We start from the raw sequence: 27,889 nt of genomic DNA, 5'->3' as shown, positions 1-27,889 counted from the left end.
GACACAGTGACTTATGTTCGGCTTTTCGACATCCGTGTCGTATATAATTCAGATCGGTATGAGGTATATGAGTATAAGGTATGAAATTTTCACCGAATTTTGATGAAAGGTGGTTTACATATATACCCGAGATGGTGGGTATCCAAAGTTCGGCCCGGCCGAACTTAACGCCTTTTTACTTGTTTTACACTTTTTTTCTAAAGCAAGCTAAAAGTAACAGCTGATAACTGACAGAAGAAAAAATGCAATTACAGAGTCACAAGTTGTGAAAAAATTTGTCAACGCCGACTATATGAAAAATCCGCAATTACTTTTTGGGCAACCCAATACTTTATAGGGTCTTAAAGCAATATTTTGAGGTATTACAAATGTGAAGGCGAGATTAGTATACATTTCAGATTTTGGGCCTTCCAAAATATTAATTTTAAGATTGCAACTTTAAAGATAACTCTTCTGTAGCACGTGTAGAAGATAGCATATGAGAATTTGCAAATGATGCACAAAGACATTTTGTTTAGAAGAAAGAATATTTTTTAGATAACAAACAAAAATGATAAGATGATATGCAAATTCCTTTAACCATGCATCAGAGTTCATACCACATGCCGGAAAAGGTCATCATCATCTAGCTGCACTCATGCAACTCTTATGAAAGAGTCACTGACTTTAATTTCTGCAAACATTTGATCAAAAAAAAAAAAATATTGGCTACAGATGACACCACACATGTGAAAATTTCAATTAAGACTTATTTGAGTTGGAAAAATAATTATAAATGCATACTCGCATGTCGTCAGCATTGGAGAAAAGATAACCATGGCTAAAAATTGTTTTTTAATACTCTTGACGGGATACTAATCCAAACGTTCGGAGAGATAAGTGAACATTCCAGCTTATTTTGCACGTTAGCCCCCTTAATAGGCACAGAAATTTCGTAAGATTTAAGCAAAAAAGGCAATTCGAGATTACACTGTCATATACCCTATGACGCTGGGTTCGAATGCTGGGGTAAGCATCAGCAGAAAATTTCGTGAAAGCACAGTGGGATAAATTAAAAAAAAAAAAACTATTGGAAAATTTGCAGTATGAGAATGGTAAGGTTAGGTTTAAGTGGCAGACTGCCATCAAACTCACTGAGACCTTTTCGTCCATTGTGATACCACAGGAATAGAAGAAGGAAGATGCCTTGAACCATCCAGATCTCTTTAACAAGCCCAACAAATTGCGAAGATCCGCTAAATCAGACAGGTTCTCAAAGAATTGAGAACCTAAAGTGGAACTCCTTCTGACTGCCAGTGCGGGACACACACACAGAAGATGTTCTATAGTATCTTCTTCTTCAATGTCCTCATAGCTTCTGCAAAAGTCGTTGCTAGCAACCTTCAGTCTGTCAGCATGTTTTCCGATTAGACAGTGACCAGTCATGACGAACACAATAACTTAGACGTCTGTTCTAGCCAATTACAACAAAGCGGTAGATTAGGCCACATAGCTTTGAAATGCTCACAGCCCCCTCTTTGTGACCATCTATCATTCGTTGTCCTTAGGGCCTGGACCTGAAAACTTAGCTGACAAGTTGTTAGAGGCATATCTACAGATTCCAGTTTCCCTTGAATGTGTAAGGCAGTTCCTAGTCTCGCTAGCACGAGCGCTTTATAATTCCCTGGGATAACTCTGTGGCCCGGCATCCAGAACAGATGAATTTTGAAGTGTTCGCCATCTCGTTGAGAGATCTGCGACAGTCGAGGGCGGTTTTTGCGTTCAGAAATACGTTCTCCAGGGATTTAAAGGCTGCCTGGCTGTCAAGCAAACTCAAAAGAATTCTCACTTAGTCGATGTAGCAATTCCTACTCAAATATCACATACTTCTAAGACTGGTCATGAACATGACCATAGAGCCTACGTCCCGACTCGAAGTAGGGCTTGCATCCGCGGATATTACACTGCCTCTGTATGGGTAACACAACAGGTTCAGAGAAAATGTAGTCTTGGCATAGGCGGAGCGATAAGGATCACTCCCACTAGGCCACTGGAGACCATTCTAGATATCCGACCCATAGACATACAGATTAAGTGTGAGGCAGCCACTGCGGTTATGAGACTTAAGGCTATGGAAGAATGGATTGAGGATAGGAGCAGCTCATACCATCGCGGAATCGAGGCGACGATAGGAAACCTGGAAGGAATGGAAGAGGTTTCCCATTGGATACCTGAGACGATCCGTCAGATCGAGTGCGAGGCCCTGCTGCCAGCAGCACAATCTAAGACTGACGGAACTCTGATAGTGCCATCTTGTAGGTCATGTACACAGATGGACCAAAGTTAGAGGGCAGTAAAATCCCTGAGGGTCTACATTGAGAACCCACAGATTGAAATCTGTTTTGAATGTCCTGCAGGTGGAGATCCGGGCGCTCACAGAATCCGTAACGTGGTGTGGTGCTATGGTGAAAACGTCGAGTGTGAACATCTTTACGGACAGTAAACCGGCCATAAGAGCAATAACAACCAGGACGGTAAAGTCACGAACAGTCTTGGAGTATAAGAAGGAGATTAATACCTTCTCTGAGAATGACACGATTCGCATCGTTTGGGTGCCCGGACATAGTGGAGTAGGGGGGAATGAAAAAGCAGACGATTTGGCAGTGAATGCCAGAGGACTACCTTAAAAAAACTTGGTTAACCCGAAGCTTTTCGGGTCGACGCAGTCCGAGGACGACGAAAACCCTATGGAGAGATCCGGATTTTGAGGAGACAAGGCTACTACTGAAAGGAAGCAAGAAGGAGGTCAGTAAAGCTTTCGGTATCACAGCAGGACACATAGGACTACGAACTCACTCATGCAAAATCGATGCGACAAGTGATAGCATGTGCAAGGCATGTGGAGAAGAAGATGAGACGTTGGAGCATTTCCTATGTCATTGGCCGCCTTCGCGGCTAACAGACACCGGCACTTAAGTCGGGACACAATACCAGACATGAACCAACTCAGGGGCGTGGTATGGAAAACAATTAAGATTTTGTAAGAAGCACGAGGTTAATTTTTTAGTAATTAGACAGCACAACAAGCCGATAAGTGGCTGAGGTGCATGTTGATAGTGACATGGATGGATTAATATCCGAATCCTCTTTTCAACCTGGCCTAACCTAGCCTAAGGCTGGTCATGAGTAGTTGAGCAGACAGAGGGGTAAGACGTGTGGCCTAGTCCGCAGTTAGAAAGCCTTGAACGCCTAAGCATTTCATTACGAATAACGCCACCCGTTCGCACCCTAACTTTTTTAGGTTGCATCCTCACCCTGATTCGTTAGCATCATAACGCGACCCTTTCACTAGTTCGCATTTGCTCGCATCTAAGCGCTGACTCGTTCGCATCCTAACGTGACCCGTTTACTAGTTCGCATTCTTACGCTGATTTGTTCTCATCCTAATGCGACTAGTTCACTAGTTGCATCCCAACGGTGATTCGTTCGCATCCGAACGCAACTCATTTACTAGTTCGCGTCCTAACGCTGATTCGTTCACATTCTAAAGCGACTAGTTCACTAGTTCGCATTCTTATTAGTTCGCATCCCATTTACTAGTTCGCGTCCTTCGTTCACATTCTAAAGCGACTAGTTCACTAGTTCGCATTCTTATTAGATCGCATCCCAACTGGGCTTCGTTCGCATCCTAACGCCGATTCGTTCGCCTGGGTTCGAATCTTCAGCTGTGGTTTTCCCCTCCTAATGCTGGCAACATTTGTGAGGTACCATGCCATGTAAAACTTTTCTTCAAAGAGGTGTCGCTCTGCAGCACGCCGTTCAGAGTCGGCTATAAAAAGGAGGGCCATTTTCATTGAGCTTAAACATGAATCGGACTGCACTCATTAATATGTGAGAAGTTTGCCCCTGTTCCTTAATGGAATATTTATGGGCAAAATTTTCATTTGCAATACCCAAGAAGTCAAATAGTGAGAACGGTTTATATGGGAGCTATATCAGGTTATAGACCGATTTGGACCGTACTTGGCACAGAACAGAACACTACAGGCAAAATTTCAGCCAAGCCGAACAAAAGTTGAGGCTTCCGGGGCTCAAGAAATCATGTCTGGAGATCGGTTTATGTCGGAGCTATATCTAAATCTGAAACGATATGGCAATCCCCAATGACCTACATCAATATTACAAATTTTGCCCATGAACATTCCACTAAGGAACAGGGGCAAACTTCTCACATATCAATGAGTGCAGTCCGATTCAAGTTTTAAGCTCAAATTATAAGGGGCCTCCTTTTTATAGCCGAGTCCGAACGGCGTGCCGCAGTGCGACACCTCTTTGGAGAGAAGTTTTACATGGCATAGTACCTCACAAATGTTGCCAGCATTAGGAGGGGAAAACAACCGCTGAAAATTTTTTCTGATGGTCTCGCCAGGATTCGAACCCAGGCGTTCAACGTCATAGGCGGACATGCTAACCTCTGCGCTACGGTGGCCTCCATCAATATTAAGTATCTGTGCAAAATTTCAAGCGGCTAGCTTTACACGTTCAACCGCTATCGTGATTTCGACAGAGGGACAAACGGTCGGAAGGACGGACATGGCTAGATCGACTCAGAGCATCGAGAGGATCAAGAATATATATGTTTTATGGGGTCTTAGACGATTATTTTGAGGTGTTACATACGGAATGACTAGATAAGTATGCGCCCATCCTATGGTGGTGGGTATAAAAAGGAAATAAAGCAAATCATAATTATTATTGTTGCCCAAAAAGTAATTGCGGATTTTTTAAAAGAAAGTAAATGCATTTTTAATAAAACTTAAAATGAACTAAGGTAAAAGTAACAGCTGATAACTGACAGAAGAAAGAATGCAATTGCAGAGTCACAAGCCGTTGAAAAAATTTGTCAACGCCGACTATATGAAAAATCCGCAATTACTTTTTGGGCAACCCAATAATAAATAATCAATCCCATGGCAGTCGGTTGTAAGTACCGGATTGTCCCGATGGGTGCCTTCGTCGGCAAGGGCTGCCGCCTCAGTGTACAAAACACTGCTAAAGCAACAACAACAACGTTAAAAAATAATCGTAAATAAAATAAAAGAAATTTTATCTTATTTAAAATCAAGTAAAAGCGTACTTAGTTCGGCCGAGCCACCATGGGTCGCATTTGTCGAGTTCTTTGCCCGGTATCTCTTTTTGGGCAAACAAAGGTCCCATTCGGACCATAATTGAATTGAATTTTGGAGACCATAGTAGAAGTCATTGTGTAAACTTTCAGCCGAATCGGATAAGAATTGCCCTCTTTAGGGGCTCAAGAAGTAAAATGGGGATATCGGTTTATATGGGAGTTGTATCGGGCTATACACAGATTCAAACCATATACGGCATATATGTTGAAGGTCATGGGAGAAGTCGTTATACAAAATTTCAGTCAAATCGGATGATAATTGCACACTACTAGACACACTGGAGAGTCAAGGAGTCAAGATCCCAGGTCGGTTTATATGGCAGCTACACAGTTCTTGAAAGTCATAGCAAAACACTTCATACACAATTTCAGCCAAATCAGATAAGAATTGTGCCCTCCAGTGGCTCAAGAAGTCAAGATCCAAGATCGAAGATCGATATGGCCCATTTATTGGTTGCCCAAAAAGTAATTGCGGATTTTTCATATAGTCGGCGTTGACAAATTTTTTCACAGCTTGTAACTCTGCAATTGCATTCTTTCTTCCGTCAGTTATCAGCTGTTACTTTTAGCTTGCTTTAGAAAAAAAGTGTAAAAAAAGTATATTTGATTAAAGTTCATTCTAAGTTTTATTAAAAATGCATTTACTTTCTTTTAAAAAATCCGCAATTACTTTTTGGGCAACCCAATAGAATCCCAACCGACGTACATTAATAACAACTATTTATGCAAAAAGCGCCTAGCTTTACCCCTTCGAAATTTAGCTTTCTTTCGACAGACGGACGGACATGTCTAGAATGGCACTAAAATAAAAATGTCATTATGATCAAGAATATATTGGGTTGCCCAAAAAGTAATTGTGGATTTTTTAAAAGAAAGTAAATGCATTTTTAATAAAACTTAGAATGAACTTTAATCAAATATACTTTTTTTACACTTTTTTTCTAAAGCAAGCTAAAAGTAACAGCTGATAACTGACAGAAGAAAGAATGCAATTACAGAGTCACAAGCTGTGAAAAAATTTGTCAACGCCGACTATATGAAAAATCCGCAATTACTTTTTGGGCAACCCAATATATACTTAATGGGGTCTTGGATGATTTTTTGATAGTTTACACACGGAATGATGAAATTAGTATAACCCCCATCCTATGGTGGAGGGTATAATAAAGATTAAAACTTGCAATTTGAACAATAAACTTTTGCATACATTTGCTTTAATACCCACGTGGCTTATGATTGATGCCTATGTCAAAGTTAGTGTGAGTCATACGCCACCCGGTATTAGTAGGTGATTAGTGCAACAGTTGCTATTAAGACTGAATATGATAGATTGAGAAATATATTAAAAGACATATTGGGAAATCATAAAAAGTGAAAATAAGGAGGATTTCACCATAATTAGTGCTAAGTATAGGGTGAGCACTCTAGCGGTTGCTTTCCACACTAATAAATTTTTAAGCACTGACATCTTCAAAGACACTCTCCTAAGCTGTTTACGATAATGTGTTGCCAACTTTAGACGGTAGAGCGCAATATTACAAGGCTCGCTGCACGACCGTGGGCAAAAATAAAAAGCAAAAGTATGGTTGCCCAAAAAGTAATTGCGGATTTTTCATATAGTCGGCCGAGCCACCATGGGTCGCATTTGTCGAGTTCTTTGCCCGGTATCTCTTTTTGGGCAAACAAAGGTCCCATTCGGACCATAATTGAATTGAATTTTGGAGACCATAGTAGAAGTCATTGTGTAAACTTTCAGCCGAATCGGATAAGAATTGCCCTCTTTAGGGGCTCAAGAAGTAAAATGGGGATATCGGTTTATATGGGAGTTGTATCGGGCTATACACAGATTCAAACCATATACGGCATATATGTTGAAGGTCATGGGAGAAGTCGTTATACAAAATTTCAGTCAAATCGGATGATAATTGCACACTACTAGACACACTGGAGAGTCAAGGAGTCAAGATCCCAGGTCGGTTTATATGGCAGCTACACAGTTCTTGAAAGTCATAGCAAAACACTTCATACACAATTTCAGCCAAATCAGATAAGAATTGTGCCCTCCAGTGGCTCAAGAAGTCAAGATCCAAGATCGAAGATCGATATGGCCCATTTATTGGTTGCCCAAAAAGTAATTGCGGATTTTTCATATAGTCGGCGTTGACAAATTTTTTCACAGCTTGTAACTCTGCAATTGCATTCTTTCTTCCGTCAGTTATCAGCTGTTACTTTTAGCTTGCTTTAGAAAAAAAGTGTAAAAAAAGTATATTTGATTAAAGTTCATTCTAAGTTTTATTAAAAATGCATTTACTTTCTTTTAAAAAATCCGCAATTACTTTTTGGGCAACCCAATAGAATCCCAACCGACGTACATTAATAACAACTATTTATGCAAAAAGCGCCTAGCTTTACCCCTTCGAAATTTAGCTTTCTTTCGACAGACGGACGGACATGTCTAGAATGGCACTAAAATAAAAATGTCATTATGATCAAGAATATATTGGGTTGCCCAAAAAGTAATTGTGGATTTTTTAAAAGAAAGTAAATGCATTTTTAATAAAACTTAGAATGAACTTTAATCAAATATACTTTTTTTACACTTTTTTTCTAAAGCAAGCTAAAAGTAACAGCTGATAACTGACAGAAGAAAGAATGCAATTACAGAGTCACAAGCTGTGAAAAAATTTGTCAACGCCGACTATATGAAAAATCCGCAATTACTTTTTGGGCAACCCAATATATACTTAATGGGGTCTTGGATGATTTTTTGATAGTTTACACACGGAATGATGAAATTAGTATAACCCCCATCCTATGGTGGAGGGTATAATAAAGATTAAAACTTGCAATTTGAACAATAAACTTTTGCATACATTTGCTTTAATACCCACGTGGCTTATGATTGATGCCTATGTCAAAGTTAGTGTGAGTCATACGCCACCCGGTATTAGTAGGTGATTAGTGCAACAGTTGCTATTAAGACTGAATATGATAGATTGAGAAATATATTAAAAGACATATTGGGAAATCATAAAAAGTGAAAATAAGGAGGATTTCACCATAATTAGTGCTAAGTATAGGGTGAGCACTCTAGCGGTTGCTTTCCACACTAATAAATTTTTAAGCACTGACATCTTCAAAGACACTCTCCTAAGCTGTTTACGATAATGTGTTGCCAACTTTAGACGGTAGAGCGCAATATTACAAGGCTCGCTGCACGACCGTGGGCAAAAATAAAAAGCAAAAGTATGGTTGCCCAAAAAGTAATTGCGGATTTTTCATATAGTCGGCCGAGCCACCATGGGTCGCATTTGTCGAGTTCTTTGCCCGGTATCTCTTTTTGGGCAAACAAAGGTCCCATTCGGACCATAATTGAATTGAATTTTGGAGACCATAGTAGAAGTCATTGTGTAAACTTTCAGCCGAATCGGATAAGAATTGCCCTCTTTAGGGGCTCAAGAAGTAAAATGGGGATATCGGTTTATATGGGAGTTGTATCGGGCTATACACAGATTCAAACCATATACGGCATATATGTTGAAGGTCATGGGAGAAGTCGTTATACAAAATTTCAGTCAAATCGGATGATAATTGCACACTACTAGACACACTGGAGAGTCAAGGAGTCAAGATCCCAGGTCGGTTTATATGGCAGCTACACAGTTCTTGAAAGTCATAGCAAAACACTTCATACACAATTTCAGCCAAATCAGATAAGAATTGTGCCCTCCAGTGGCTCAAGAAGTCAAGATCCAAGATCGAAGATCGATATGGCCCATTTATTGGTTGCCCAAAAAGTAATTGCGGATTTTTCATATAGTCGGCGTTGACAAATTTTTTCACAGCTTGTAACTCTGCAATTGCATTCTTTCTTCCGTCAGTTATCAGCTGTTACTTTTAGCTTGCTTTAGAAAAAAAGTGTAAAAAAAGTATATTTGATTAAAGTTCATTCTAAGTTTTATTAAAAATGCATTTACTTTCTTTTAAAAAATCCGCAATTACTTTTTGGGCAACCCAATAGAATCCCAACCGACGTACATTAATAACAACTATTTATGCAAAAAGCGCCTAGCTTTACCCCTTCGAAATTTAGCTTTCTTTCGACAGACGGACGGACATGTCTAGAATGGCACTAAAATAAAAATGTCATTATGATCAAGAATATATTGGGTTGCCCAAAAAGTAATTGTGGATTTTTTAAAAGAAAGTAAATGCATTTTTAATAAAACTTAGAATGAACTTTAATCAAATATACTTTTTTTACACTTTTTTTCTAAAGCAAGCTAAAAGTAACAGCTGATAACTGACAGAAGAAAGAATGCAATTACAGAGTCACAAGCTGTGAAAAAATTTGTCAACGCCGACTATATGAAAAATCCGCAATTACTTTTTGGGCAACCCAATATATACTTAATGGGGTCTTGGATGATTTTTTGATAGTTTACACACGGAATGATGAAATTAGTATAACCCCCATCCTATGGTGGAGGGTATAATAAAGATTAAAACTTGCAATTTGAACAATAAACTTTTGCATACATTTGCTTTAATACCCACGTGGCTTATGATTGATGCCTATGTCAAAGTTAGTGTGAGTCATACGCCACCCGGTATTAGTAGGTGATTAGTGCAACAGTTGCTATTAAGACTGAATATGATAGATTGAGAAATATATTAAAAGACATATTGGGAAATCATAAAAAGTGAAAATAAGGAGGATTTCACCATAATTAGTGCTAAGTATAGGGTGAGCACTCTAGCGGTTGCTTTCCACACTAATAAATTTTTAAGCACTGACATCTTCAAAGACACTCTCCTAAGCTGTTTACGATAATGTGTTGCCAACTTTAGACGGTAGAGCGCAATATTACAAGGCTCGCTGCACGACCGTGGGCAAAAATAAAAAGCAAAAGTATGGTTGCCCAAAAAGTAATTGCGGATTTTTCATATAGTCGGCGTTGACAAATTTTTACACAGCTTGTGACTCTGTAATTGCATTCTTTCTTCTGTCAGTTATCAGCTGTTACTTTTTGCTTGCTTTAGAAAAAAAATGTAAAAAAAGTATATTTGATTAAAGTTCATTCTAAGTTTTATTAAAAATGCATTTACTTTCTTTTAAAAAATCCGCAATTACTTTTTGGGCAACCCAATAAAGCTAAAAGTCTACTCGTCCGGAGAAGTGTGACATTTGGTATCGATATGTAAAGTGTTTTTATACCCATCCCCATAGGATGGGTGTTATTTTGATCTTCGGATTACCTTCTGATAGTTTTAAGTGGCAATTTCCAATCAGACTCACTTTGAGATTTTTTTCCCATTGTAATACCACAGAAACTGGAGCAGGAAAATGCCTTCTAGCTCCTACCGTTGATCATTTAGATCACTTTAAACACCCAACAACTTGGTAATGCCCGCTAAATCTGACAAGTTCGCAAAGAAATTAGAACATAAAGTGGAACTCCTTCGGACTCCCAGTGTAGGACACACACACAGTAGATGTTCAATAGTATCTTCTTCCTTCGTCCTCGCAGCTTCTGCAAAAGTTGGTACTAGCAATCTTTAGTTAGTATGTCATTAATAAACTTTCTTACGGCAGTGTTGTTACCTAGAAACTCCAGAGATCTTTGCCCTAAGATATCTTTCAATCAGCCTCTCAAAAGTTTTCAGCACAAAGGATGACTGTCATATAGGACGAAAATCTTTCCCTTTCGTATGGTAAGGTTTTTTTGTTTTGCTTTTGCAATAAAAATGACCTTGGTGTCCCTCCATCCCACAGGTATATACGACATGCAGATTATATCTCTCTAAGCCAAGTAGGCAGTCTACAGGACACAGCTTGTAGCTCAACCGGTTATACATCATCAGGGCCTGGCGATTTAAAAATTCAAAACTTTAAATCCCAAAGGATTTTCGACTCAGACACAATTTTTCCAACAACCGCGGCGAATGCATATCAGTGACAATCTCTTCTGGCGCTAGGTTTCCCACCATATTTCCACGGAGTGTTTCCCGGGAAATGGGTATCAACGAGTAGTTTTAGTATTTCCTCACTCGACAATGTCAATGCATATTCCAACTTCTGAATAGGTTTCGAGGATAGGATCTTCCTTAGCCTAGAAGCCTCAGATATAAACGGAACTGCAGAATTCCTTCCCTGGATTTGTTCTGAGGCTTTTTCTGCTCGACGTTGTATTTTCTTATCTCAGCCTTTTAGACAACTTAATCGTGTGGTTCCTTTGGTCTTCGGCTCTGTTGAAGAGTTTCGATTCATGTCCTTTATTACAAATCGTCAGATTGCAAATTGCAACCGGTGATGTGAATTAGCATCACTTCCCAAAATGAGACGCTTTTTCCTGCAGAAGCAGCTTCATGTTTGAATCATGTGTCATATATAGGGAAGCCAGCCAGTGCATCAGCATCACTTCCCAAAATGAGACGCTTTTTCCTGCAGAAGCAGCTTTATGTTTGAAAGCGGCTTCTCTGAATCATGTGTCATATATAGGGAAGCCAGCCAGTAAAGAGACTTATTGTTAAATCCTTCTGCCATCAGAAGAACCTTAAGTACCACCGAAGCGGTCTTAAAATGGTGGAGATCTATCTCCAGAAACTGGACCATAGCCAGGATTCAGAATTTACATCACTCTTGGTAAGCCTCCTGTTTGGATCTCGGTGGAAATGGCACGAAAATAATCGCTTATGCAGACAACGCCGTGTTGGTGGTCGGGGGCAAGTTTCTGTCGACGACTAGCGAGATCGCGGAAGGGTCACTGAGAAGGCTGTTGCGATGGGCTACCAGATATGGGTTAAATGTCAACCTAAGTAAGACAGAGCTGGTGTTCTGTTGTGGTCAGAAGCCGATTGACAAGAGGAACGTTCCAGGGTGGGGTGTTCTCGCCGATTCTGTGGAACCTCGTGATATATGAAATCCTATTGGATCTCGGTGGAGATGGCACGACATTGCTGGTCCGAGATAAGTTTCTGTCGACGATTAACGAGATCACGAAAAGGTCACTGTGGAGGTTGTTGCGATGGGCTACTAGAAATGGGTTGAGGATTAACCCAAGAAAGACGGAGCTGGTGAAGGCGGTCGACAAGAGGAACGTTCCAGGGTGGGGTGTTCTCGCGGATTCTTTGGAATCTTGTGATGGATGAAATTCTACTTGGTCTCGGTAGAGATGGCACAACATTGCTGGTCCGAGACAAATTTCTGTCCATGATAAGCGAGATCACGGAAGGGTCACTGAGGAGGTTGTTGCGATGGGCTATCAGAAATAAGTTGAGAACCAATCCAATGAAGACGGAGCTGGTGCTCTGTTGTGGTCAGAAGGCGGGTGACAAGAGGGACGCCTCAGTGTGGGGTGTTCTCGACGATTCTGTGGAACCTCGTGATAAATGAAATCCTACTGTGGCACGAGATTGCTGGTCCGAGGCATGTTTCTGTCGACAATTAGCGAGATCATGTAAAGGTCACAGAGGAGATTTTCGCGATGGGCTACCAGAAATGGGTTGAGGACCAACCCAAGGAAGACGGAGCTGATACTCTTCACTCATAGATTCACCGGAGTTCAGACTTCCATCCTTGGTCGGAATCACCCTGCATCTGTCGAAAGAGACAAAGAACCTGGGAAAAATCTTCGCTTCGAAGCTGTCCTGGATGAGGTACACGGAGAAAAAAAGAGCAGTAAAATTCTGTGCGCTTTTTACTCCTTGCAAGAGGATGTTCGGTTGGAAGTGGGGATAACCCCCAAGATGCCCATTGTGAGACCATTATTGACCTATGGGGCACTGGTACGGTTAAAGGCCGTGGATAAAAGGACTCGTACGAGAGAGTTCGAGAAGGTCCAGAGACTGGTCTAGGTCGGAGTCACAGGGGCACTGAGATCCGATGCTGGATTTGCAACTCATTGAGGCCTACATTCGGATCTGCGCCACCAAGGTCGCCCTGAAGCAGCTTAGCATATTGAAGGGGGACAGGTGCGGCCACAGTTCCATCTTGGGTGATATTGATGCGAAATATTAGGACATTCAGTATTCGTTTTCTCGGGTGGACAAATGCTGCGTTTGAGAGGGATGAGACCTCGATCTTCATTGATGGATGGAGTCAGGGACTGGATTGGGGGTCTACGACACACAACATCGGTATGTCTTTGAGACAACCGGGAGAGTGTACGGTCTTTTAGGCACAGGTCTATGTCATTATAGTAGCCGCAAGAGAAATTCTAGTAAAGGATCTACCGCCCTCAAAACTCAGGCGCTCAAGGCCTTGGGTTTGGGGACGGTGACGTAATTTTCTCTAAAGATGTGAAATTTTCTCTAAAGACAAAATTTCAATGAAATTTTCTCTAAAGACAAAATTTCAATGAAATTTTCTCTAAAGACAAAATTTCAATGAAATTTTCTCTAAAGACAAAATTTCAATGAAATTTTCTCTAAAGACAAAATTTCAATGAAATTTTCTCTAAAGACAAAATTTCAATGAAATTTTCTCTAAAGACAAAATTTCAATGAAATTTTCTCTAAAGACAAAATTTCAATGAAATTTTCTCTAAAGACAAAATTTCAGTGAAATTTTCTCTAAAGACAAAATTTCAATGAAATTTTCTCTAATGACAAAATTTCAGTAAAATTTTCTCTAAAGACAAAATTTCAGTGAAATTTTCTCTAATGACAAAATTTTAGTGAAATTTTCTCTCAAGACAAAATTTCAATGAAATTTTCTCTAATGACAAAATTTCAATGAAATTTTCTCTAATGACAAAATTCCAATGAAATTTTCTCTAAAGACAAAATTTCAATGAAATTTTCTCCTAAAACAAAATTTCAGTGAAATTTTCTCTAAAGACAAAATTTCAGTGAAATTTTCCATAAAGACAAAATTTCAAGGAAATTTTCTCTAAAGACAAAATTTCAGTGCAATTTTCTCTAATGACAAAAATTCAGTGAAATTTTCTCGAAAGACAAAATTTCAGTGATTTTTCTAAAGACAAAATTTTAGTGAAATTTTCTCCACAGACAAAATTTCTGTGAAATTTTCTCTAAAGGCAAAATTTCCATGAAATTTTCTCTAAAAGGCAAAATGTCCATGAAAATTTCCCTAAAGACAAAATTTCCATAAAATTTGTCCTAAAGACAAAATTTCCATGAAATTTTCTCTAAAGACGAAATTTCCATGAAATTTTCTCTAAGAAAAAAAAATAGATAAACAATATCTCAAAAAATATATATCATGAAATTTTCTCTATAGAGAAAAATTCATGGAAACTTCTATAATTTCCATAAAATTGCCTCTAAGACAAAATTGTCATACATTTTTTTTTATCAACCCACTGTGCCTTCACTCTGTAGATAAATTAGCACAAACCCAGTAACTTCAAATGTAGTGGACGTCACAATCAGGTGTTGCTTGCTACTCTTGGTGAGAAATGTCTTTGGCGAGTGTCTAGTCTAGAGGCAAGACGGAGCACAAACACTTAACTACTTTCTTGCGCATAACATTTAGCAAACGTTTAGTCAATGATACCAGTATGAAAAATCTCGGCATCGTAAACACAACACAATTTTTAAAACAAACGATCGCGGCGGAGCGAACATAACGAGCACACAGAAAGTGTTTTTGGTGTGTAGCAAATATCATCATAAGGACGATAAATAATGAATCCACAATCGATCGCAGTTAAGGTTGTGTTATACTCTCTCGCAATCGCCTTCACAGTAACGAACAATGCTTACGGTCAGAATTTAGCCGACGGTAAATCTGCGTTAGACGAAACTCTTTTGGCCCTGGCCTCAGAAGGAGTAGACGAATCGGTGGGATTGAAGAAAAATGTTGAAAATTTACATGTGGCCGTGTCGGGAACGGTGAACAAAATGTCAGTGAATGACACTTCCTATGCCATATCGACGGATTTGAATGTGACCAAAAGTGCGGATGAGAAATGTCGCTCGCTGGAAGATGCTGCGCATTTGACCCAGACCCAATTGATAAACCGTTTGACGGCGACCTGCCGCTACGATCGCCTGGAGCGACCTTACGTAGTGGCAAATGGCACAATTGTCAACTCGCCTCTGGATGTCTATGCCAGGGTCTATATTTACGTTTTACAAAACTTGGACTCCAGTGACCTGCAGTTCAAAATGCATGGCTTGCTGCAGTTGCGTTTCCAGGATCCCCGACTTGCCTTCGATAAGTATGCCCCTGGCAGGACAAAATCAATTCTGGGAGAATCCTCGCTGCGTGATGTCATTTGGGTGCCGCACATATTTCTGGCCAATGAACATGACTCCAGTGTGCTGGGCACCAGCGAAAAGGATGTGCTCACCTCCATTAGCCCCAATGGCACCGTCATCATTTCCTCACGCATACAAGCTACCCTGTATTGCTGGATGAAGCTACAAAAGTTTCCCTTTGACGAACAGTATTGTCCCACCATTTTCGAAAGCTGGATGTACAATGCCTCGGAGCTGCTGTTGCATTGGGAGCAAAATGCCCCGGTTACCTTTGATCCCAAAATGCATTTGACCGAATATGCCCTGGCAAATGCCTGGACCAATGAGACAATAATCAATGCGGATTTGGATGATTTGAGGCATGGAGCCTTTGCAGGCAACTACAGTTCTTTGGGCTTTACAGTTCACTTGGTGCGAGAAGTTGGCTATTATGTCATGGACTACTTTTTGCCTTCGATTATGATAGTGGCCATATCCTGGGTATCCTTTTGGTTGCAGGCCGATCAGACACCTGCCCGAACCACCTTGGGCTGTACCACCATGTTGTCTTTCATAACATTGGCATCCTCGCAGGAGAATAATCTGCCCAAAGTCAGTTACATCAAGGTTTCGGAAGTATGGTTTCTGGGCTGCACAGTCTTCATATTTGGCAGTTTGGTGGAATTTGCCTTTGTCAATACCATATGGCGAAGAAATCACAGTGTCGAAGTGAAAAAGTTGAAGAGTAAATACATCCTGAAGTCAACGCTGACGCCACGCATGAAACGCCACAAAATGGTGGACAATGCTAAACAACCAGAACGAAGTAACAGTGAACGTTATTTGTCAGTGGATACTCCCTCACCGGTCATCATTACCGTGGGCGATGATCCCATGAATAGATTTACCTCTTCCGAGTCTATTGCCACCATGACCACCAGTTTAGCGGATAACGAGAGTGAACGAGAGAAAAAACCGGTTGAAAACACATCCTGGTCCACGATGACACCACACGAGGTGTCCTTGTGGATAGATAGGAAAGCTCGCTTTTTGTTTCCCATAGCCTTTATAATTTTCAATGCATTCTTTTGGACTTTTGTCTACTGTTTGTGATAATCAAAAAAAATTTTTATGGAAATTTAGAAAAGAAAAAATAAATGTACAAAAGTGTATGAGAATTATCTAAGTTAAGCCAACATGTTGGAGGGTTTGCATTGAAGGTTGGAAAATGCCATATAAGTACGTTACGAGCTGGATATGCTGCTCTTTAACACTGAGGCCTTGGTATTTAGCTGTTAAGCTTTGGTAACATCCGTAAAGGAGTTTTTTTTTGGCAATGTTATAAAAGATTTTTTAAGAGTCTACAGCCCTCAAAGTTGCTGTCGTATGGCACAATTATACGACCAAATTTTTTTTTATTATTTTTATCCTTATACCAAAATGTGATTTAATCATTTAATATATATAAATAAAATCACCTTATACTACTACAGGCTAGTAAATAAATTGGCCCGTTATCTATGATGACGGCAAACTGAACCAAAGATATGTGATAACGAGAAACTATGTAAACACAAATCGACAAAAACAAAATAAATAATTTGCGACGAAAATAAAACTTTTCAGACTTTTCTTTCTCTAAATTTTAGTAATTTATGTTTTGCGGAGAAAATGTTAACCAAGTGACACATACACCAATGCAAGTGATTAGATTTTATATTACAGGTCTACGCAACGGAGATGTAGAGTTTGAACCCTGGTTTTAGTCCAGTAAATGCAAATTTTTGCCCATGAATAACTTCCCAATGATAAGGGCTCTCTTTTTTTATACCCGACTCCGAAGGGTATGCCGCAGTGCGAGACCTTTGTAGGGAGAAGTTTTTACATTACATAGCCGACTCCGAAAGGTATGCCGCAGTGCGAGACCTCTGTAGGGAGAAGTTTTTACATTACATAGCCGACTCCGAAGGGTATGCCGCAGTGCGAGACCTCTGTAGGGAGAAGTTTTTATTGGGTTGCCCAAAAAGTAATTGCGGATTTTTAAAAGAAAGTAAATGCATTTTTAATAAGACTTAGAATGAACTTTAATCAAATATACTTTTTTTACACTTTTTTTCTAAAGCAAGCTAAAAGTAACAGCTGATAACTGACAGAAGAAAGAATGCAATTACAGAGTCACAAGCTGTGAAAAAATTTGTCAACGTCGACTATATGAAAAATCCGCAATTACTTTTTGGGCAACCCAATACATGGCAAAGTACCTCACAAATGTTGCCAGCATTAGAAGGGGATAACCCCCGGCCGATACGGGATAACTATGAGCACCACACAGGCTGGAACTTTGAGCTCCGACTTGTGTGGTGTCCATCGTTATCACGGGAAACTTAGCTGAAAGCTACCGGGCGTATCCACAGGTTGCGAATGGTGGAAAGCTCCATTTTTAGGCGGAGTAGCTGCAAATGCGGCCGCTGGCAGTCAGCGAGAGTCTCAGTGAGGAGTCAGGTGACATCGGCTCTTAATTAAATACTGAGTGCCAATGATACTCGAGATGACAAGGCGAGTTATTGGCGCCTTCAAATAACCAATGGCCAACATCAGCGTCTGTTCCCAGGTTAGAGGCAGCAGAAGGCGAGCATCGGATCTTGGAGCAAGCGGCTCGCCACAACGAGGGATACATGTGCAATCCCACAAAACCCATGGGGTTGGGGCGCTGGGCCAGTAACCCGCCCCCGGAAAACTATGAGAACTACTATGAGAAACAAAGGAATTGTAAAAAGGGACCCCCCCCCCCCCAATGTTGACGACCCACGCAAACGAAAAAAGGACCATGATTTGCGGATCTGCACCTGGAATGTCCGCACTCTTTATAGAGAAGGTGCAGTATATGCGGTGGCGGATGTATTAGAGAAGTACAAGGCAGATATTACCGTCTTATAGGAAGTACGATAGACTGGAAATGGCGTCACTACACCACCAAACGGCGACGAACTGTACTATAGCTGCCATAACACGAGGCATGAATTTGACTGTGGATTTGTGGTTAATCGGAGACTGAAACACTTTGTCTCCAGCTTTACTCCGGTGGATGAGACGCTAGCCACAATCCGCATAAAAGCCAAAGCCTTATTTATGCCCATACCCCGAAAAAAGACAAAGACGAGCAGATCAAGGATATTTTCTACGAGCGCCTAGAGAGAGAATATGATCGCTGCCCCGCCCATGATATTCAAATCGTGCTGGGAGATTTTAAAGCGAAGATAGGGAAGGAAGGCAAAATCTATCAGCCTCAACCCTTTACTGGACGTTATCTCGTGGAGGCTAAACTGTCCGACTGTTGGACAAAAAATGTTCAAATAAAAGCCATAAAAGCCAAATTCTTCAACATCAGCCTTATTTGTGCCCATGCCCCGATGGAAGGCAAAGACGAGCAGACCAAGGATATTTTCTACGAGCGCCTAGAGAGAAAATATGACCGCTGCCCCGTCCATGATATTAAAATCGTTCTGGGAGATTTTAATGCGAACCATTACTGGACGTTATCTCGTGGAGGCCAAAAATGTCCAACAGTCGGACAGCCTCCAAGAGATAACATCCAGTAATGGGTTGAGGCTAATAGATTTCGGCGCGGCAAAAAAACATGGTAGTTGGTAGCACCAGATTTCAACATAAAAATATTCACAAAGCCCCGGCTGTCACCCGATCAAAACACGAGAAACCAAATTGATCACGTTGTGATAGATGAAAGGCATTCACCCAGCGTGTTAGATGTACGATCGATCCGTGGAGCGAATATATATTCGCATCATTACCTTGTTGCAGCAAAGGTTCACACCCGTTTGAATATGGCGAGGAAAGTACGATCTGACACTGCACGGAAGCTGGACATTGAAAAGCTGTAAACACCACAAATGGCAACGGCATACTCCACTCGACTGACCCAACTGCTTGATGAAAGCACTCCTTGTTCCGATGATATAATGGCGCAGTGGCAAACTATTGCCCACTCTATGGAAAATGCCGCGAAATCCGTACTTGGGTACTGGAAGCCTCCTCCAAGAAACCCATGGTACGACCAGGAGTGTCGAGATGCTACTGAAGCCTAGAATGCGGCATATAGAGCAACCCTGCAATCAGTAGCAACGATGAAGGAGAGGTATCGGGAGAAAAGGAGAGAGCTGAAAGTCTATTTCGCAGAAAGAAAAAGGAAATGGAAAGACGTGAGTGTGAGCGAATTGAGATGTACAGGAGTCAGAATGAATTCTACCAAAGAATTAAACATCAAACCGATGGCTTTGGTGCAGGCACATCCTCCAGCAGACACAAAGAAGGCAATCTGGTAACTGACACAGATAACATGCTGAGGATATGGAAAGAGCATTTTACTGCTAGTGTCCGATGTTGGCGGCGAAAAGGATACCGCAGAACCAATCCCTGATGATGGTATAGAATGTTTACCTCCTAGTCAGAATGAGGTCCAAGTAGCAGTGACCCGACTAAGGAACAACAAGACAGCTGGAGCCGACGGGTTACCAGCTGAACTATTTAAGACCGGAGGCGACACGCTGATAAGACGTATGCCTCAGCTTTTCTGCGCAATCTAGCTAGAAGAACGCATACCCGATGATTGGAACCTCAGCATACTACTATGTCCCGTACACAAGAAAGGAGACAAAACGGAATGTGCCAACTACAGAGGAATAAATCTCCTCCCCATCGCATACCAGATACTCTCGAACGTACTGTGTGAAAGATTAAAACCTAAAGTCATTGAGATAATTGGGCCCTATCAATGCGGCTTTAGACCTGGTAAATCCACCCTGGACCTGATATTCACACTAATCCGAATCCTGGAAAAGACCCGAGAAGGACAAATCAACACCTACCATATATTTGTTGACTACAAAGCCGTAATTTCACGACACGTCCGAGTTTAGTATCCCTTCAAAATTAATAAGACTCTGCAGGATGACAATTGCTGATACGCGTTCCTCAGTAAGAATAGGAAAGAATCCCTCGGAACCATTTACTACCAAACGAGGTTTCAGAAAAGGAGACAGCTTATCGTATGATCTCTTTAATATCCTGCTGGAGAATGTTATACGAGATGCAGAAGTGAATAGATATGGCACACTAATCACAAGAGAACACATGCTACTCGCTTATGCCGATGACATCGATATCATAGGTCGGTCACCGCAAGTACTCACTGCAGCCTTTGAAAGAATCGAAAGAGAGTCAGTGAAAATGGGTCTGGCAGTAAATGAAGATAAGACGAAATGGATGGTTTCAGCTCCCAAAAAGCCTTGCACAACCGAGCAGATAAAGAAAATGGAGAAAGTTGGGAACCACAACTTTGAGATAGTCAGCAACTTTATCTATCTAGGCAGAAGATCAAAGCGCTTGGAACGCTAATCTACATTCAACTAGTGGAACAAATATTCTACCATAGCCAATTAAAGTAAAAAAGGGGATAACCACCGCTGAAAAATGTTTCCTTTTGTTTTCGACAGGATTCGTGCCTATGCGTTCAGCGTCAAATGGGGACATGCTGTCCAAATATTCACCATTATAATTCTAAAGGTCCACCTAATGACAGAAGGATTTGACGTTGTGGAGTGAGTGATTGGTGGACTAAAAACTCATCGAACTTAACTTCTCAAAGGTACGGGCAATGGAAGATACGGTGTCTGTATTCCAGTCATATCAAGCCTTGAATTGAATGAGTCTCATTAGCGGCTGGCTAATTGTGGTAAGTGATGCTAATGCACATCACCAGATATGAGGAAATTCGAATATCAACGAAAGAGGTGAGCCGTTTATCCCAATATATATGAGTTGCAATTTGGCGATTTGCAATAAAGGCAGTGCAGTGACGGGAAACTCAATGCTGCCAAAGGTAAAGGGAGCAGACAATGAGACCATCATCCACTACCAAGATGCCCATCTAATGAACGACCAATGATTGAGGTCATCCAGATAAACCTCCACCGAAGCAAGACAGCTACTCACGCCCTGATGGAGAAAATCGGCAAGGGCAAGATTCATATTGCCTTAAATCAAGAGCCATGGGCGACCCGGAACAAAAGTTCTGGACTGAACCATATCAACTATCACTTATTCTATGCTAACCCTAGTACTCGGTCGAGGAACTACGTTATTTGTCATAAAAATTTTAATTATATATTTTCCCCAGAGTTGTCAAAGTCGAATGCAACAGTGATGAGACAGGGCGACGGTGGAATATACCTGGCATCACTTTATCTGCTCCGACACCCCCGCTTATGGCAATTTTACTGTCCGTAAAAATGTTCACAATTGACGTCCTCGCGTTAGCACCACACCACCTCACGCATTCCGTAATCGCCCGGATCTCCGCCTGCAGGACCGTATTATGGTCAGGCAGTCAAAAACAGCTCTCAGTCCCTGGGTTCTCAATGTAAATCAGACGCTCAGGCCCATTCTGTCCTTTAGCTTTGATCCATCTGTGTAGTATGATCTGATCAGATGGCAATACCGGAGTTCCATCAATCCAAGACTGTGCTTCCGGCAGCAGTGTCTCGCACTTGAACTCAAGTGTCAACTCAGAAACCTTTTCTAATCCATCCGGGTTTCCTATCGTAGGCTCAAATTTACCACGAGTATATGACCTTAAGACTCATAGCTACAGTGGCTGCCTTACACTTAATCTGTATGTCTATGGGTAGGATATCTAGAATAGTCTCCAGTGCCCTAGTGGACGTGGATATGGAAATCGTTCGTGGTGCGTCAAAATGGCCAACCTTCGTCTTCCTCGTGAACAGGCAGATTTCAGTACTCTCTGGGTTAACATTGAGGCCCCTAGGTCTAGCCAAGTCGTGAGTCCTCTGCAAGACCCTTTTGGCCCTTCTGCATAGCTGGTTCGGATCTTACCCCTTAGAAGTAATATGACATCGTCTACGTAGCAGATGGGTTTATGTTCTTCCTCGGTCAGCATCCGTAATATGTCATTTATGGTGGTCACCCATAAGAGTGGCAACAAAATGCACCCCCTGTGGCGTACCTTGTGCCTCTTTCTCCCGATAGCGGTCGAACGCGTAAAGCTAGCCGCTTGAAATTATGCACACAAAGACTTGTGCCAAGTGTGATCCGAATTGGTCTATAAACAGATATAGCCCCCATATAAACCGATCCCTGGATTTGACTTTTTGAACCCTTAGAAGCCTTAATTTTCATTCGATTTGGGTGGAATTTAGAACAAAGACTTGAGTTATTACTTCCGAACATCCGGGCCAAATATGATCCCCCATATAAACCGGTCCCCGAAGAAGCCCCCTTAGAAGCCCTAGTTTTCATCCGATTTGGCTGAAAATTGTAACAAAGACTTGAGTTATGACTTCCGATATCCATGCCCAGTATGATCCGATAGGTCTATAATCAGATATAGCCACCATATAAACCGGTGCCCGGATTTGACTTTTTCAGCTCCTAGAAGCCTCAATTTTCAACTGATTTGGAGGAAATTTGGCCCAAACACGTATCTTATGACTTACAATTTGTAACAAAGACTTGAGTTATGACTTCCAATATCCTTGCCGAATAGGGCTATAATCAGATATAGCCCCCAGATATAAACCGATCCGCTTGTTTGACTTCTTCAGCTCTTAGAAGCCTCAATTTTTAACTGATTTGGAGGAAATTTGGCCCAAACCCGTATATTATGACTTACAATTTCGGTTCCAAGTTTTATCCCAATCAGTCAATATGGTGATATAGGGCCCCCTAAGTACCGATATCCCGATATGACTTTTTAATTCAAATACAAAATAATTCAAATACAAACTCAGTTAATAAGGTTACATTTTTAGTGGAATCCATGGTGGTGGGTATCCAAGATTCTGCCCTGCCGAACTAAGCACACTTTTACTTGTTTTCTTTTTTTTTAAAGTTCACAATGAAAATTTCTTTTGTGTGTGAGGTCTAAGGTTTGTGTTGCTCGTTGTTAAATTATGCCCCATTTAAAGAACTATGGTATATTTTTTTGCAGATATCTCATCTCCTGTCAAAATGAACGATCTTCTTACCCTACATATCATGTGCTTGAAAACCATAAAAGTAAATCTACTGTTACTTTTATCTCCCTATACTCACACAATTCCCCTTCTAGAGTGTGTATTTACATGTTATCATGGCCAACACATAAGTAGGTACTGTCTTGAAGGGGATCAACTCTCAACCTTTTGCCATTTGCCAAAATCCAAGTGTATGGGTGTGTGGCAGTTTCGTCTTTTTTTCGTTTTTTTTTTTGTTTTTCCTTTGTATGTATATAGGTGTTTCTTTATTTTTGCATATAATAAGTTTATTATATAATACATGGTCTTGTTATTAAACAAATTCCATTTTACTGCACAGTGGCTTTCTCAGCAATGCAGTAAAATGAGGGGCGTTGAAGCTTCAAGTGCGTCGCGGAAGCATACCACAACCAGTAGTGTTCTGAGTGTGTTATATAAACATGTGATAGAGATGATGACGAGGTGGGGGTTGCTGTTGTTGTTGTCATTTTTATTGTTGTGTTTGTTGTTTGTGTCAAATGCAGAGAAAAGTGAACAAGCAAACACAAGAACACAGCTGGTCTTTATTAAATGACCTGCATTTCATTTATTTTACTTATACCAAGAGAAAAAATAACTATGTTTATGTATTTGCCAAGCACACGCACGCACACATTAAACCATTCACATGAAGAAGCACATCATTCTCACACATGCTCTACTATAGTGTTTATGTGGAAAAGCATGCTGTCCTAGTATGTGTGCGTGAGAGCTTCAATGTGTGTGTGTCTCAGTATCCATGACAATGTTAGTAGTCAATGAAAAGTATTCTTCCTTCTTTTGTTGGTGTTTTATCCGCTTTTCTTTCATAATCTTTCGTTCGTTTGTTGTCTTTTTGTCCATCTCTTCGTTTGCTAAGTGTGTGTGTATGTGTGTGCTACTCTCAGCACACTCACATACACACTTGCTCACCCACACCAATGAAAATTATTCTCTTTTGGCGTTGCCATTTTGGTCCTTTCCCATCTTAAATGGGCGGATAGTTGAAATTGAATTTGGTGTGGTCAAATGGCCAGACTAAGACAATTTTTGTGAACTTTGTACTCAGATGGAAATCTGATCCATTTGTTGAAGGATGAAACCGAAAACTCTACTACTGTTATATAGAAAACAAAATGGTATAAAATAGTAAAGTCAATAGTAAGTAGTCGCCGGCACCGTCTTTTTGAGACTTCATTATTGAAGATGATTTTAATTTTCAAATCTGATACATCGCTGAAGTGAACGACAATGTATTGGTTGCCCAAAAAGTAATTGCGGATTTTTCATATAGTCGGCGTTGACAAACTTTTTCACAGCTTGTGACTCTGTAATTGCATTCTTTCTTCTGTCAGTTATCAGCTGTTACTTTTAGCTTGCTTTAGAAAAAAGTGTAAAAAATGTATATTTGATTAAAGTTCATTCTAAGTTTTATTAAAAATGCATTTACTTTCTTTTAAAAAATCCGCAATTACTTTTTGGGCAACCCAATATTTGGACCTAAATGGTTAGCAGAATACAAATGGCAACACAGTCTTGGATTGAATTGGAAAAGAGATTAAGGCCTTCTCTAAGGATGACACGATCCACATCGTTTGGGGTCATAGCGGAGTAAGGGAGAACGAAAGGGCAGTTTGCCAATTGGCCGTAGGTGCCAGAGGTCTGCCATCTGTAAACTTGTTGAATACAAACGAAGCCTTTCGGGGCGACGCACTTCGAGTTAAGGGCTTGGACAATGAACACGCAAGTAGCTCTCTGGCATGATATAAAATAAAAAATGTTCAACTTGTGAGTAGGTTAGGTAAGGTTTAAGTGGCAGTCTGCCATCAGTCTCACTTAGACGTTTTCGTCCATTGTGATAACACAGGAACAGAAGAAGGAAGATGCCTTCTAGTTGCTAACGTTGAACCATCCAGATCGCTTTTAAAAGCCCAGTAACTTGCGAATGTTCGCATCCGCTAAATCAGATAGGTTCTCAAAGGAATGAGAATCTGAAGTGGAACTCCTTCTAACTGCTAGAGCGGGACACACACACAGAAGTTGTTCTATAGTCTCTTTCTCCTCTTCCTGGAGGGACTACAGCTTCTGCAAAAGTCGTTGCTGGCAACCTTCAGTCTGTCAGCATGTTTTCCGGTAAGACAGTAACCTGTTACGATGGACACAATGATTGAAGCGTCTGTTCTAACCAATGACAGCAAAGCGTAAGACCTCTTCAAGTCTAGATGAGGCCACATAGTTTTGGAATGCTCACAGCCCCCTCTTTGTGACCATCTATGATTCGTTGCCCTTCGGGCCTGGTCATGAAAACTTAGCTTACATGTCGCTAAAGGTATACCCACAGATTCCAGTGTCCCTGGAGTGTGTTAGGTAGTTCCTAGCCTCGCAAGCTTGTCTGCTTTAGAATTCCCTGGGATATCTCTGAGGCCCGGCACCTCTGTGGCCCGACACCCAGAATAGATGAAATTTGAACTGTTCAGTCATCTCGTTGAGATATCCGCGACAGTCGAGGGCGGTTTTTGTGTTCAGAAATACATTCTCCAGGGATTTAATGGCTGCCTGGCTGTCTGAGAAGATATTTATGACAATCGTCGTAATGACATTATATATTAGCCATTCCCCCACTTCCTTAATTGCAAGGATCTCTACACGATACACACTGCAGTAGACGGGTATTCTCTTCGATATGATCAGTTCTAGATCTTTAGAGTACTCCCCAAAGCCCACCTGGTCGTTTAGTTTGGAACCATCCGTAGAGAAGTCTATGCAACTTCTGTTACCAGGGATATCGTAGTTTCAATCGGTTCTATCAGGAATAGTGGTACAGTAATTTTTATCAAAAACGCTGCTCAGGTAGGGTATAATCTACACTGCACGGACTTAGCAGTCATCGATATTTTGGGGGTAACCTTTCGGATTTAGAGTGCACAACAAACCGATTACTGGCTTAGATGGCATACGGCGGATTTAAACCTAATCTAACCTAACCTTAGATATCCCTCCTATAAGAGTTGTAGTTTGGCTTAACCCAAATCACTGTTTCAAATTTCAGCGAAATGGGTTTCAGACCTTAAATCGGCAGATCGGTCTATATGACAGGTATATCAAAATATAGTCATTAAGTAACCGTAAAGTGGAGTGGACGTGTTTTCATTTAGCTACTCGAAGAAAAAATCCATATCTCGGAATAGGTACCTATTACGAAAAATCTTAAAGCCTTTCAGGAGTAGGCTCAAAATGGACTCCCCGGACCCAACAGCTTCTGTGGTGGCATCAGACCGCAGCATGTTGTCCTTCCCTCCTATAGGTGTGGGTGGCATGGCACCTGTAGTCGAGAGTAATGCTTCAAACACACAACCAGTCGTCAGTCTAACAAATGATAAAGAGACGAATATACCAGAGGCATGCACAGTTCGTCCCCAGCCTTTATGTAATGGTGGTGTTTCCGATTCAGATTCAGACAGCGACAGTGTGAACGAAACAGTCATCGGAGCTGAATAGAGAAATGAGGATAGCGGGAGGGCGACACAAGCAGACCGAGAAAGCGATCCGGTGCACGACGAAGAAGACAGAGGAGTGCGTACCGGCAGCGCAATCGGGCGAAAGCGCTGGGTGCTGGAAGGGATAAAACTGAAATTCTAGGCACTTCTGCGGAGCTGGGGGAGAATCAGATCTCTCGAAGAGTATAACACTGCCAAGACGCTGGAGAAGAAAAAGAGCCAAGCCAACCCCCGCAAAGGAGACTTCAGATATCAACCTGAAGAGAGAGACAAAGTCGGAGCAGCAACGAAGGAAGCGCTCACGGACCCTGAGTCTTCATGGAGGACTGTGACTTCCAGAAGGATGCCACAGCCATCACGGAAGGGGAAGATGGTCGCTGAGAAAGATAAGGAGCCGCCTTCTAACACCGGAGTGGCAATGAAGCACAACAGAGATGAGGTGTCTTATGCAGTCATCGATATCGGCTGTGCATCCGGTAGGATTCCACCAGATCGTCGGTCCCAGGTGAGGCATTTGGTAGTCGAACGGGTTATCGAACCTGTGTTGAACTCTGAAGGGGGTCCACCCATACGTATTATGAGCTGCGAGTATAGAGTGGAAATTTTAACGCTATGCTTTGCGTCAGCGGAATGTATTGATACCGTCGTAAAGCTCGTTAGAAGTATCCACAATCCCTGGAGCGCAAAGCTCGACCTTGTGAGAAAGATGGACATCCCACAGCTCACAAAGGCGACGGTTTTCATCAAGGATTTTGGCGGCAAAATCGCAACGGAATGCATGATGGAAGTCTTACCCAAGCAAAACCAGAAGTTGGTCGTGGAGAAATGGGAGGTTTTCCACAGGGAGGAGAAGGAGGAAGGAACTCTCCTTGTGGTGGGAGATCAAGTTGATCAAGTTTGGCTAAGAATAAAGGCATGGTGTTCCAACGGGACCAAGGCCGTCTTTTTCAAGA

The 27,889-nt window shown here is 41.3% G+C and overlaps 2 protein-coding genes across 6 annotated transcripts in view; one reads left to right on the top strand and one right to left on the bottom strand.

Annotated features, from left to right (window-relative positions):
• The window catches only part of LOC106084540 (uncharacterized), a 112,121-nt gene that overhangs the window by 72,703 nt on the left and 11,529 nt on the right, over positions 1-27,889 (bottom strand). The window lies entirely within an intron of this gene.
• Positions 14,723-16,584, top strand: LOC106084542 (pH-sensitive chloride channel 2). The gene has a single exon (XM_013248293.2). It carries the CDS (start codon positions 14,819-14,821, stop codon positions 16,484-16,486), a length of 1,668 nt encoding a protein of 555 aa, XP_013103747.2. The 5' UTR covers positions 14,723-14,818; the 3' UTR covers positions 16,487-16,584.

Source organism: Stomoxys calcitrans, chromosome 4 (genome assembly GCF_963082655.1).
Source record: "Stomoxys calcitrans chromosome 4, idStoCalc2.1, whole genome shotgun sequence".
Lineage (NCBI taxonomy): Eukaryota > Metazoa > Arthropoda > Insecta > Diptera > Muscidae > Stomoxys > Stomoxys calcitrans.
Note: the sequence above shows the minus strand (reverse complement) of the source record. Positions and strands in the feature narration are given on the sequence as shown.